Source organism: Bombina bombina, chromosome 4 (assembly GCF_027579735.1).
Source record: "Bombina bombina isolate aBomBom1 chromosome 4, aBomBom1.pri, whole genome shotgun sequence".
NCBI classification, from domain to species: Eukaryota; Metazoa; Chordata; class Amphibia; order Anura; family Bombinatoridae; genus Bombina; species Bombina bombina.
In genome coordinates this window covers 1,116,625,696-1,116,639,190 of record NC_069502.1, presented here as the reverse complement: position 1 = coordinate 1,116,639,190, position 13,495 = coordinate 1,116,625,696, and the positions used below count along the sequence as shown (strand labels likewise).

Genomic DNA, 13,495 nt, shown 5'->3' with positions numbered 1-13,495 from the left:
ATTTCTAAGGAGTCTATTATTGTTCCCAAGAAGGGAACCCTTGTTGACGGAGATAGAGAACTCTTTTCCACGTTCACTTTCCATCCGTGAGATCTGAGAAAGGCCAGGACTATGTCCGTGTGAGCCTTTGCTTGAGGAAGGGACGACGCTTGAATCAGAATGTCGTCCAAATAAGGTACTACAGCAATGCCCCTTGGTCTTAGCACAGCTAGAAGGGACCCTAGTACCTTTGTGAAAATCCTTGGAGCAGTGGCTAATCCGAAAGGAAGCGCCACGAACTGGTAATGCTGGTCCAGGAATGCGAACCTTAGGAACCGATGATGTTCCTTGTGGATAGGAATATGTAGATACGCATCCTTTAAATCCACCGTGGTCATGAATTGACCTTCCTGGATGGAAGGAAGAATAGTTCGAATGGTTTCCATCTTGAACGATGGAACCTTGAGAAACTTGTTTAAGATCTTGAGATCTAAGATTGGTCTGAACGTTCCCTCTTTTTTGGGAACTATGAACAGATTGGAGTAGAACCCCATCCCTTGTTCTCTTAATGGAACAGGATGAATCACTCCCATTTTTAACAGGTCTTCTACACAATGTAAGAATGCCTGTCTTTTTATGTGGTCTGAAGACAACTGAGACCTGTAGAACCTCCCCCTTGGGGGAAGCCCCTTGAATTCCAGAAGATAACCTTGGGAGACTATTTCTAGCGCCCAAGGATCCAGAACATCTCTTGCCCAAGCCTGAGCGAAGAGAGAGAGTCTGCCCCCCACCAGATCCGGTCCCGGATCGGGGGCCAACATTTCATGCTGTCTTGGTAGCAGTGGCAGGTTTCTTGGCCTGCTTTCCCTTGTTCCAGCCTTGCATTGGTCTCCAAGCTGGCTTGGCTTGAGAAGTATTACCCTCTTGCTTAGAGGACGTAGCACTTTGGGCTGGTCCGTTTCTACGAAAGGGACGAAAATTAGGTTTATTTTTTGCCTTGAAAGGCCGATCCTGAGGAAGGGCGTGGCCCTTACCCCCAGTGATATCCGAGGTAATCTCTTTCAAGTCAGGGCCAAACAGCGTTTTCCCCTTGAAAGGAATGTTAAGTAGCTTGTTCTTGGAAGACGCATCAGCCGACCAAGATTTCAACCAAAGCGCTCTGCGCGCCACAATAGCAAACCCAGAATTCTTAGCCGCTAACCTAGCCAATTGCAAAGTGGCGTCTAGGGTGAAAGAATTAGCCAATTTGAGAGCATTGATTCTGTCCTTAATCTCCTCATAAGGAGGAGAATCACTGTCGACCGCCTTTATCAGCTCATCGAACCAGAAACATGCGGCTGTAGCGACAGGGACAATGCATGAAATTGGTTGTAGAAGGTAACCCTGCTGAACAAACATCTTTTTAAGCAAACCTTCTAATTTTTTATCCATAGGATCTTTGAAAGCACAACTATCCTCTATGGGTATAGTGGTGCGTTTGTTTAAAGTGGAAACCGCTCCCTCGACCTTGGGGACTGTCTGCCATAAGTCCTTTCTGGGGTCGACCATAGGAAACAATTTTTTAAATATGGGGGGAGGGACGAAAGGAATACCGGGCCTTTCCCATTCTTTATTAACAATGTCCGCCACCCGCTTGGGTATAGGAAAAGCTTCTGGGAGCCCCGGCACCTCTAGGAACTTGTCCATTTTACATAGTTTCTCTGGGATGACCAACTTGTCACAATCATCCAGAGTGGATAATACCTCCTTAAGCAGAATGCGGAGATGTTCCAACTTAAATTTAAATGCAATCACATCAGGTTCAGCTTGTTGAGAAATGTTCCCTGAATCAGTAATTTCTCCCTCAGACAAAACCTCCCTGGCCCCATCAGACTGAGTTAGGGGCCCTTCAGAAATATTAATATCAGCGTCGTCATGCTCTTCAGTATCTAAAACAGAGCAGTCGCGCTTACGCTGATAAGTGTTCATTTTGGCTAAAATGTTTTTGACAGAATTATCCATTACAGCCGTTAATTGTTGCATAGTAAGGAGTATTGGCGCGCTAGATGTACTAGGGGCCTCCTGAGTGGGCAAGACTCGTGTAGACGAAGGAGGGAATGATGCAGTACCATGCTTACTCCCCTCACTTGAGGAATCATCTTGGGCATCATTGTCATTGTCACATAAATCACATTTATTTAAATGAATAGGAATTCTGGCTTCCCCACATTCAGAACACAGTCTATCTGGTAGTTCAGACATGTTAAACAGGCATAAACTTGATAACAAGTACAAAAAACGTTTTAAAATAAAACCGTTACTGTCACTTTAAATTTTAAACTGAACACACTTTATTACTGCAAATGCGAAAAAACATGAAGGAATTGTTCAAAAATTACCAAATTTTCACCACAGTGTCTTAAAGCCTTAAAAGTATTGCACACCAAATTTGGAAGCTTTAACCCTTAAAATAACGGAACCGGAGCCGTTTTGAACTTTAACCCCTTTACAGTCCCTGGTATCTGCTTTGCTGAGACCCAACCAAGCCCCAAGGGGAATACGATACCAAATGACGCCTTCAGAAAGTCTTTTCTAAGTATCAGAGCTCCTCTCACATGCGACTGCATGCCATGCCTCTCAAAAACAAGTGCGCAACACCGGCGCGAAAATGAGGCTCTGCCTATGCTTTGGGAAAGCCCCTAAAGAATAAGGTGTCTAAAACAGTGCCTGCCGATATTATTATATCAAAATACCCAGATAAAATGATTCCTCAAGGCTAAATATGTGTTAATAATCAATCGATTTAGCCCAAAAAAAGTCTACAGTCTTAATAAGCCCTTTTTGAAGCCCTTATTTACAATCGTAATAAACATGGCTTACCGGATCCCAGAGGGAAAATGACAGCTTCCAGCATTACATCGTCTTGTTAGAATGTGTCATACCTCAAGCAGCAAGAGACTGCTCACTGTTCCCCCAACTGAAGTTAATTGCTCTCAACAGTCCTGTGTGGAACAGCCATGGATTTTAGTGACGGTTGCTAAAATCATTTTCCTCATACAAACAGAAATCTTCATCTCTTTTCTGTTTCAGAGTAAATAGTACATACCAGCACTATTTCAAAATAACAAACTCTTGATTGAATAATAAAAACTACAGTTAAACACTAAAAAACTCTAAGCCATCTCCGTGGAGATGTTGCCTGTACAACGGCAAAGAGAATGACTGGGGTAGGCGGAGCCTAGGAGGGATCATGTGACCAGCTTTGCTGGGCTCTTTGCCATTTCCTGTTGGGGAAGAGAATATCCCACAAGTAAGGATGACGCCGTGGACCGGACACACCTATGTTGGAGAAATGGATTGTATTCTGTTTTGCTAACAATAAATAAAAGGACTATCATTCAATCTTTATAGATATATATATATATACATACACACACATATATACAGGCAGTCCACAGGTTACGAACAAGATGGGTTCTGTAGGTTTGTTCTTAAGATGCATTTGTTTTTAAGTTGGAACAGGCACTTTTTTTTTAGGTGAAACTCTAGTCAAACATTTTTTTAGTTTTGGATAACATAGGGAAAAGTTTGTTTTGCTATCTGTGCCCCTGTTCAGAAAATTTCACATCACTTTCTGTCCTTGTGACAATTGGATTTTGAGTATTTTGGGTTATTCTGGAAAACATAATTTATGTAAGAACTTACCCGATAAATTAATTTCTTTCATATTGGCAAGAGTCCATGAACTAGTGACGTATGGGATATACAATCCTACCAGGAGGGGCAAAGTTAACCAAACCTCAAAATGCCTATAAATACAACCCTCACCACACCCACAATTCAGTTTAACGAATAGCCAAGCAGTGGGGTGATAAAGAAAGGAGTAGAAAGCATCAACAAAAGAAATTTGGAAATAATTGTGCTTTATACAAAAAAATCATAACCACTATAAAAAGGGTGGGCCTCATGGACTCTTGCCAATATGAAAGAAATGAATTTATCAGGTAAGTTCCTACATAAATTATGTTTTCTTTCGTGTAATTGGCAAGAGTCCATGAGCTAGTGACGTATGGGATAGCAATACCCAAGATGTGGAACTCCTAGAGATGGAGGGATAAAAATAAAAAAAGCAAAATTCTGCTGAAAAAATTAATCCACAACCCAAAAAAACAGAATTTATGTTTACCTGATAAATTACTTTCTCCAACGGTGTGTCCGGTCCACGGCGTCATCCTTACTTGTGGGATATTCTCTTCCCCAACAGGAAATGGCAAAGAGCCCAGCAAAGCTGGTCACATGATCCCTCCTAGGCTCCGCCTACCCCAGTCATTCGACCGACGTTAAGGAGGAATATTTGCATAGGAGAAACCATATGATACCGTGGTGACTGTAGTTAAAGAAAATAAATTATCAGACCTGATTAAAAAACCAGGGCGGGCCGTGGACCGGACACACCGTTGGAGAAAGTAATTTATCAGGTAAACATAAATTCTGTTTTCTCCAACATAGGTGTGTCCGGTCCACGGCGTCATCCTTACTTGTGGGAACCAATACCAAAGCTTTAGGACACGGATGATGGGAGGGAGCAAATCAGGTCACCTAGATGGAAGGCACCACGGCTTGCAAAACCTTTCTCCCAAAAATAGCCTCAGAAGAAGCAAAAGTATCAAACTTGTAAAATTTGGTAAAAGTGTGCAGTGAAGACCAAGTCGCTGCCCTACATATCTGATCAACAGAAGCCTCGTTCTTGAAGGCCCATGTGGAAGCCACAGCCCTAGTGGAATGAGCTGTGATTCTTTCGGGAGGCTGCCGTCCGGCAGTCTCGTAAGCCAAACTGATGATGCTTTTAATCCAAAAAGAGAGAGAGGTAGAAGTTGCTTTTTGACCTCTCCTTTTACCGGAATAAACAACAAACAAGGAAGATGTTTGTCTAAAATCCTTTGTAGCATCTAAATAGAATTTTAGAGCGCGAACAACATCCAAATTGTGCAACAAACGTTCCTTCTTCGAAACTGGTTTCGGACACAGAGAAGGTACTATAATCTCCTGGTTAATGTTTTTGTTAGAAACAACTTTTGGAAGAAAACCAGGTTTAGTACGTAAAACCACCTTATCTGCATGGAACACCAGATAAGGAGGAGAACACTGCAGAGCAGATAATTCTGAAACTCTTCTAGCAGAAGAAATTGCAACCAAAAACAAAACTTTCCAAGATAATAACTTAATATCAACGGAATGTAAGGGTTCAAACGGAACCCCCTGAAGAACTGAAAGAACTAAGTTGAGACTCCAAGGAGGAGTCAAAGGTTTGTAAACAGGCTTGATTCTAACCAGAGCCTGAACAAAGGCTTGAACATCTGGCACAGCTGCCAGCTTTTTGTGAAGTAACACAGACAAGGCAGAAATCTGTCCCTTCAGGGAACTTGCAGATAATCCTTTTTCCAATCCTTCTTGAAGGAAGGATAGAATCTTAGGAATCTTAACCTTGTCCCAAGGGAATCCTTTAGATTCACACCAACAGATATATTTTTTCCAAATTTTGTGGTAAATCTTTCTAGTTACAGGCTTTCTGGCCTGAACAAGAGTATCGATAACAGAATCTGAGAACCCTCGCTTCGATAAGATCAAGCGTTCAATCTCCAAGCAGTCAGCTGGAGTGAGACCAGATTCGGATGTTCGAACGGACCTTGAACAAGAAGGTCTCGTCTCAAAGGTAGCTTCCATGGTGGAGCCGATGACATATTCACCAGATCTGCAGACCAAGTCCTGCGTGGCCACGCAGGAGCTATCAAGATCACCGACGCCCTTTCCTGATTGATCCTGGCTACCAGCCTGGGGATGAGAGGAAACGGCGGGAATACATAAGCTAGTTTGAAGGTCCAAGGTGCTACTAGTGCATCCACTAGAGCCGCCTTGGGATCCCTGGATCTGGACCCGTAGCAAGGAACTTTGAAGTTCTGACGAGAGGCCATCAGATCCATGTCTGGAATGCCCCACAGTTGAGTGACTTGGGCAAAGATTTCCGGATGGAGTTCCCACTCCCCCGGATGCAATGTCTGACGACTCAGAAAATCCGCTTCCCAATTTTCCACTCCTGGGATGTGGATAGCAGACAGGTGGCAGGAGTGAGACTCCGCCCATAGAATGATTTTGGTCACTTCTTCCATCGCCAGGGAACTCCTTGTTCCCCCCTGATGGTTGATGTACGCAACAGTTGTCATGTTGTCTGATTGAAACCGTATGAACTTGGCCCTCGCTAGCTGAGGCCAAGCCTTGAGAGCATTGAATATCGCTCTCAGTTCCAGAATATTTATCGGTAGAAGAGATTCTTCCCGAGACCAAAGACCCTGAGCTTTCAGGGATCCCCAGACCGCGCCCCAGCCCATCAGACTGGCGTCGGTCGTGACAATGACCCACTCTGGTCTGCGGAAGGTCATCCCTTGTGACAGATTGTCCAGGGACAGCCACCAACGGAGTGAGTCTCTGGTCCTCTGATTTACTTGTATCCTCGGAGACAATTTTGTATAGTCCCCATTCCACTGACTGAGCATGCACAGTTGTAATGGTCTTAGATGAATGCGCGCAAAAGGAACTATGTCCATTGCCGCTACCATCAAACCTATCACTTCCATGCACTGCGCTATGGAAGGAAGAGGAACGGAATGAAGTATCCGACAAGAGTCTAGAAGTCTTGTTTTTCTGGCCTCTGTCAGAAAAATCCTCATTTCTAAGGAGTCTATTATTGTCCCCAAGAAGGGAACCCTTGTTGACGGAGATAGAGAACTCTTTTCCACGTTCACTTTCCATCCGTGAGATCTGAGAAAGGCCAGGACAATGTCCGTGTGAGCCTTTGCTTGAGGAAGGGACGACGCTTGAATCAGAATGTCGTCCAAGTAAGGTACTACAGCAATGCCCCTTGGTCTTAGCACAGCTAGAAGGGACCCTAGTACCTTTGTGAAAATCCTTGGAGCAGTGGCTAATCCGAAAGGAAGCGCCACGAACTGGTAATGCTTGTCCAGGAATGCGAACCTTAGGAACCGATGATGTTCCTTGTGGATAGGAATATGTAGATACGCATCCTTTAAATCCACCGTGGTCATGAATTGACCTTCCTGGATGGAAGGAAGAATTGTTCGAATGGTTTCCATTTTGAACGATGGAACCTTGAGAAACTTGTTTAAGATCTTGAGATCTAAGATTGGTCTGAACGTTCCCTCTTTTTTGGGAACTATGAACAGATTGGAGTAGAACCCCATCCCTTGTTCTCCTAATGGAACAGGATGAATCACTCCCATTTTTAACAGGTCTTCTACACAACGTAAGAATGCCTGTCTTTTTATGTGGTCTGAAGACAACTGAGACCTGTGGAACCTCCCCCTTGGGGGAAGCCCCTTGAATTCCAGAAGATAACCTTGGGAGACTATTTCTAGCGCCCAAGGATCCAGAACATCTCTTGCCCAAGCCCGAGCGAAGAGAGAGAGTCTGCCCCCCACCAGATCCGGTCCCGGATCGGGGGCCAACATTTCATGCTGTCTTGGTAGCAGTGGCAGGTTTCTTGGCCTGCTTTCCCTTGTTCCAGCCTTGCATTGGTCTCCAAGCTGGCTTGGCTTGAGAAGTATTACCCTCTTGCTTAGAGGACGTAGCACTTTGGGCTGGTCCGTTTCTACGAAAGGGACGAAAATTAGGTTTATTTTTGGCCTTGAAAGGCCGATCCTGAGGAAGGGCATGGCCCTTACCCCCAGTGATATCAGAGATAATCTCTTTCAAGTCAGGGCCAAACAGCGTTTTCCCCTTGAAAGGAATGTTAAGTAGCTTGTTCTTGGAAGACGCATCAGCTGACCAAGATTTCAACCAAAGCGCTCTGCGCGCCACAATAGCAAACCCAGAATTCTTAGCCGCTAACCTAGCCAATTGCAAAGTGGCGTCTAGGGTGAAAGAATTAGCCAATTTGAGAGCATTGATTCTGTCCATAATCTCCTCATAAGGAGGAGAATCACTATCGACCGCCTTTACCAGCTCATCGAACCAGAAACACGCGGCTGTAGCGACAGGGACAATGCATGAAATTGGTTGTAGAAGGTAACCCTGCTGAACAAACATCTTTTTAAGTAAACCTTCTAATTTTTTATCCATAGGATCTTTGAAAGCACAACTATCTTCTATGGGTATAGTGGTGCGTTTGTTTAAAGTGGAAACCGCTCCCTCGACCTTGGGGACTGTCTGCCATAAGTCCTTTCTGGGGTCGACCATAGGAAACAATTTTTTAAATATGGGGGGAGGGACGAAAGGAATACCGGGCCTTTCCCATTCTTTATTTACAATGTCCGCCACCCGCTTGGGTATAGGAAAAGCTTCTGGGAGCCCCGGGACCTCTAGGAACTTGTCCATTTTACATAGTTTCTCTGGGATGACCAACTTGTCACAATCATCCAGAGTGGATAATACCTCCTTAAGCAGAATGCGGAGATGTTCCAACTTAAATTTAAACGTAATCACATCAGGTTCAGCTTGTTGAGAAATGTTCCCTGAATCAGTAATTTCTCCCTCAGACAAAACCTCCCTGGCCCCATCAGACTGGTTTAGGGGCCCTTCAGAACCATTATTATCAGCGTCGTCATGCTCTTCAGTATCTAAAACAGAGCAGTCGCGCTTACGCTGATAAGTGTGCATTTTGGCTAAAATGTTTTTGACAGAATTATCCATTACAGCCGTTAATTGTTGCATAGTAAGGAGTATTGGCGCGCTAGATGTACTAGGGGCCTCCTGAGTGGGCAAGACTCGTGTAGACGAAGGAGGGAATGATGCAGTACCATGCTTACTCCCCTCACTTGAGGAATCATCTTGGGCATCATTGTCATTGTCACATAAATCACATTTATTTAAATGAGAAGGAACTCTGGCTTCCCCACATTCAGAACACAGTCTATCTGGTAGTTCAGACATGTTAAACAGGCATAAACTTGATAACACTAAAAAACTCTAAGCCATCTCCGTGGAGATGTTGCCTGTACAACGGCAAAGAGAATGACTGGGGTAGGCGGAGCCTAGGAGGGATCATGTGACCAGCTTTGCTGGGCTCTTTGCCATTTCCTGTTGGGGAAGAGAATATCCCACAAGTAAGGATGACGCCGTGGACCGGACACACCTATGTTGGAGAAAATAAGTTTATTCTCATAAATGAAAGAAAAAACTTAAATCAAAAGCAGAAGAATCAAACTGAAACAGCTGCCTGAAGAACTTTTCTACCAAAAACTGCTTCTGAAGAAGAAAATACATCAAAACGGTAGAATTTAGTAAATGTATGCAAAGAGGACCAAGTTGCCGCTTTGCAAATCTGATCAACTGAAGCTTCATTCTTAAAGGCCCACGAAGTGGAGACTGATCTAGTAGAATGAGCTGTAATTCTCTGAGGCGGGGCCTGACCCGACAACAAATAAGCCTGATGAATCAAAAGTTTTAACCAAGAACCCAAGGAAACAGCAGAAGCCTTCTGACCTTTCCCAGGACCAGAAAATAAATCAAATAGACTGGAAGTCTTCCTGAAATCTTTAGTAGCTTCCACATAATATTTCAAAGCTCTTACCACATCTAAAGAATGTAAGGATCTTTCCAAAGAAATCTTAGGATTAGGACACAAGGAAGGGACAACAATTTCTCTACTAATGTTGTTAGAATTCACAACCTTAGGTAAAAATTGAAAATAAGTCCGCAAAACTGCCTTATCCTGATGAAAAATCAGAAAAGGAGACTCACAAGAATGAGCAGATAGTTCAGAAACTCTTCTTCAAAACCAAATTAAGACTCCAAGGAGGAGAAATTGATTTGACAGGCTTAATACGAACTAAAGCCTGTACAAAACAGTGAATATCAGGAAGTATAGCAATCTTTCTGTGAAATAAAACAAAGAGCAGAGATTTGTCCCTTCAAGGAACTTGCAGACAAACCCTTATCCAAACCATCCTGAAGAAACTGTAAAATTCTAGGAATTCTAAAAGAATGCCAAGAGAATTTATGAGAACACCATGAAATGTAAGTCTTCCAAACTCTATAATAAATCTTTCTAGAGACAGATTTACGAGCTTGTAATATAGTATTAATCACTGAGTCAGAGAAACCTCTATGACTTAGTACTAAGCGTTCAATTTCCATACCTTCAAATTTAACGATTTGAGATCCTGATGGAAAAACGGACCTTGAGACAGTAGGTCCGACCTTAACAGAAGTGGCCAAGCCTGGCAACTGGACATCCGAACCAGATCCGCATACCAAAACCTGTGTGGCCATGCTGGAGCCACCAGCAACACAAATGATTGTTCCATGATTATTTTGGAGATCACTCTTGGAAGGAGAACTAAAGGAGGGAAAATGTAAGCAGTATGATAACACCAAGGAAGTGTCAGCGCATCCACTGCTTCCGCCTGAACATCCCTGGACCTGGACAGGTATCTGGGAAGTTTCTTGTTTAGATGAGAGGCCATGAGATCTATCTCTGGAAGACCCCACATCTGAACAATCTGAGAAAACACATCTGGAGAGAACACTCCCACAGGAGCTGGATTCTGCCCAAGCAAGTATCCGAGATACTTCTTTCATAGCTTGGGGACTGTGAGACCCACCCTGATGATTAACATATGCCACTGTTGTGATATTGTCTGCCTGAAAACAAATGAACGGTTCTCTCTTTAACAGAGGCCAAAACTGAAGAGCTCTGAGAATTGCACGGAGTTCTAAAATATTTATTGGCAATCTTGCCTCTTGAGATTCCCAAACCCCTTGAGCTGTCAGAGATCCCCAAACAGCTACCCAACCTGAAAGACTTGCATCTGTAGTGATCACAGTCCAGGTTGGTAGAACAAAGGAAGCCCTTTGAACTAAACGCTGGTGATTTAACCACCACGTCAGAGTGTCGTACATTTGGATTTAAGGATATTAATTGTGATATCTTTGTATAATCCCTGCACCATTGGTTCAGTATACAAAGCTGTAGAGGTCTCATGTGAAAATGAGCAAAGGGGATCGCGTCCGATGCTGCAGTCATGAGACCTAAAACTTCCATGCACATAGCCACTGAAAGGAATGACAGACTAAAGGTGCCGGCAGGCTGCAACCAATTTTAAACGTCTCTTGTCTGTTAGAGACAGAGTCATGGACACTGAATCTATCTGGAAGCCTAAAAAGGTGACCCTTGTCTGAGGAATCAAGAAACTTTTTGGTAAATTGATCCTCCAACCATGTTTCCGAAGAAACAACATTAGTTGATTCATGTGAGATTCTGCAGAACATAAAGACTGAGCTAGTACCAAGATATCGTCCAAATAAGGAAACACCGCAATACCCTGTTCTCTGATTACAGAGAGTAGGGCACCTAGAACCTTTGAAAAGATTATTGGAGCTGTTGCTAGGCCAAATGGAAGAGCAACAAATTGGTAATGCTTGTCTAGAAAAGAAAATCTCAGGAACGGATAATGTTCTGGATGAATCGGAATATGAAGGTATGCATCCTGCAAGTCTATTGTGGACATATAATGTCCTCGCTGAACAAAAGGCAGAATAGTCCTTATAGTCACCATCTTGAAAGTTGGTACTCTTACATAACGATTCAAAATTTTCAGATCCAGAACTGGTCTGAATAAATTTTCCTTCTTTGGGACAATGAATAGATTTGAATAAAACCCCAAACCTTGTTCCTGAGGAGGAACTGGCATGATTATCCCTGAAGACTCCAGGTCTGAAACACACTTCAGGAAAGCCTGAGCTTTTACTGGATTTGCTGGGATACGTGAGAGAAAAAAAATCTCACAGGAGGTCTTACTCTGAATCCTATTCGATACCCTTGAGAGACAAAACTCTGAATCCATTGATTTTGGACAGAATTTATCCACATATCCTCGAAAAACCTTAATCTGCCCCCTACCAGCCGAGCAGGAATGAGGGCCGCACCTACATGCGGACTTAAGGGCTGACTTTAGTTTCTTAAATGGCTTGGATTTATTCCAATTTGAGGAAGGCTTCCAATTGGAAACAGATTCCTTGGGAGAAGGATTGAGTTTTTGTTCCGTATTTTGACGAAAGGAACGAAAACGGTTAGAAGCCTTAGATTTACCCTTAGGTTTTTTTATCCTGAGGCAGAAAACTCCCTTCTCCCCAGTAACAGTTGAAATAATAGAATCCAACTGAGAACCAAATAAATTATTACCTTGGGAAGAAAGAGATAGTAATCTAGATTTAGATGTCATATCAGCATTCCAAGATTTAAGCCTCAAAGCTCTTCTAGCTAATATAGCTAAAGACATGGATCTAACATCAATTTTGATATAATATCAAAAATGGCATCAAAAAACAGAATTTATGTTTACCTGATAAATTACTTTCTCCAACGGTGTGTCCGGTCCACGGCGTCATCCTTACTTGTGGGATATTCTCTTCCCCAACAGGAAATGGCAAAGAGCCCAGCAAAGCTGGTCACATGATCCCTCCTAGGCTCCGCCTACCCCAGTCATTCGACCGACGTTAAGGAGGAATATTTGCATAGGAGAAACCATATGGTACCGTGGTGACTGTAGTTAAAGAAAATAAATTATCAGACCTGATTAAAAAAACCAGGGCGGGCCGTGGGCCGGGCACACCGTTGGAGAAAGTAATTTATCAGGTAAACATAAATTCTGTTTTCTCCAACATAGGTGTGTCCGGTCCACGGCGTCATCCTTACTTGTGGGAACCAATACCAAAGCTTTAGGACACGGATGAAGGGAGGGAGCAAATCAGGTCACCTAAATGGAAGGCACCACGGTTTGCAAAACCTTTCTCCCAAAAATAGCCTCAGAAGAAGCAAAAGTATCAAACTTGTAAAATTTGGTAAAAGTGTGCAGTGAAGACCAAGTCGCTGCCCTACATATCTGATCAACAGAAGCCTCGTTCTTGAAGGCCCATGTGGAAGCCACAGCCCTAGTGGAATGAGCTGTGATTCTTTCGGGAGGCTGCCGTCCGGCAGTCTCGTAAGCCAATCTGATGATGCTCTTAATCCAAAAAGAGAGAGAGGTAGAAGTTGCTTTTTGACCTCTCCTTTTACCGGAATAAACAACAAACAAGGAAGATGTTTGTCTAAAATCCTTTGTAGCATCTAAATAGAATTTTAGAGTGCGAACAACATCCAAATTGTGCAACAAACGTTCCTTCTTTGAAACTGGTTTCGGACACAGAGAAGGTACGATAATCTCCTGGTTAATGTTTTTGTTAGAAACAACTTTTGGAAGAAAACCAGGTTTAGTACGTAAAACCACCTTATCTGCATGGAACACCAGATAAGGAGGAGAACACTGCAGAGCAGATAATTCTGAAACTCTTCTAGCAGAAGAAATTGCAACTAAAAACAAAACTTTCCAAGATAATAACTTAATATCAACGGAATGTAAGGGTTCAAACGGAACCCCCTGAAGAACTGAAAGAACTAAATTGAGACTCCAAGGAGGAGTCAAAGGTTTGTAAACAGGCTTAATTCTAACCAGAGCCTGAACAAAGGCTTGAACATCTGGCACAG

General features: G+C 43.2%; 1 protein-coding gene across 1 annotated transcript in view; it reads right to left on the bottom strand.

The window, feature by feature from the left end:
* LOC128658218 (serine/threonine-protein phosphatase 2A 56 kDa regulatory subunit alpha isoform) overlaps positions 1-13,495 on the bottom strand; it is a gene marked incomplete in the record, with an annotated part of 340,402 nt that overhangs the window by 178,589 nt on the left and 148,318 nt on the right. Inside the window, 1 exon segment of the mRNA XM_053712752.1 lies at positions 12,977-12,984. Coding sequence (XP_053568727.1) covers positions 12,977-12,984 — 8 coding nt within the window.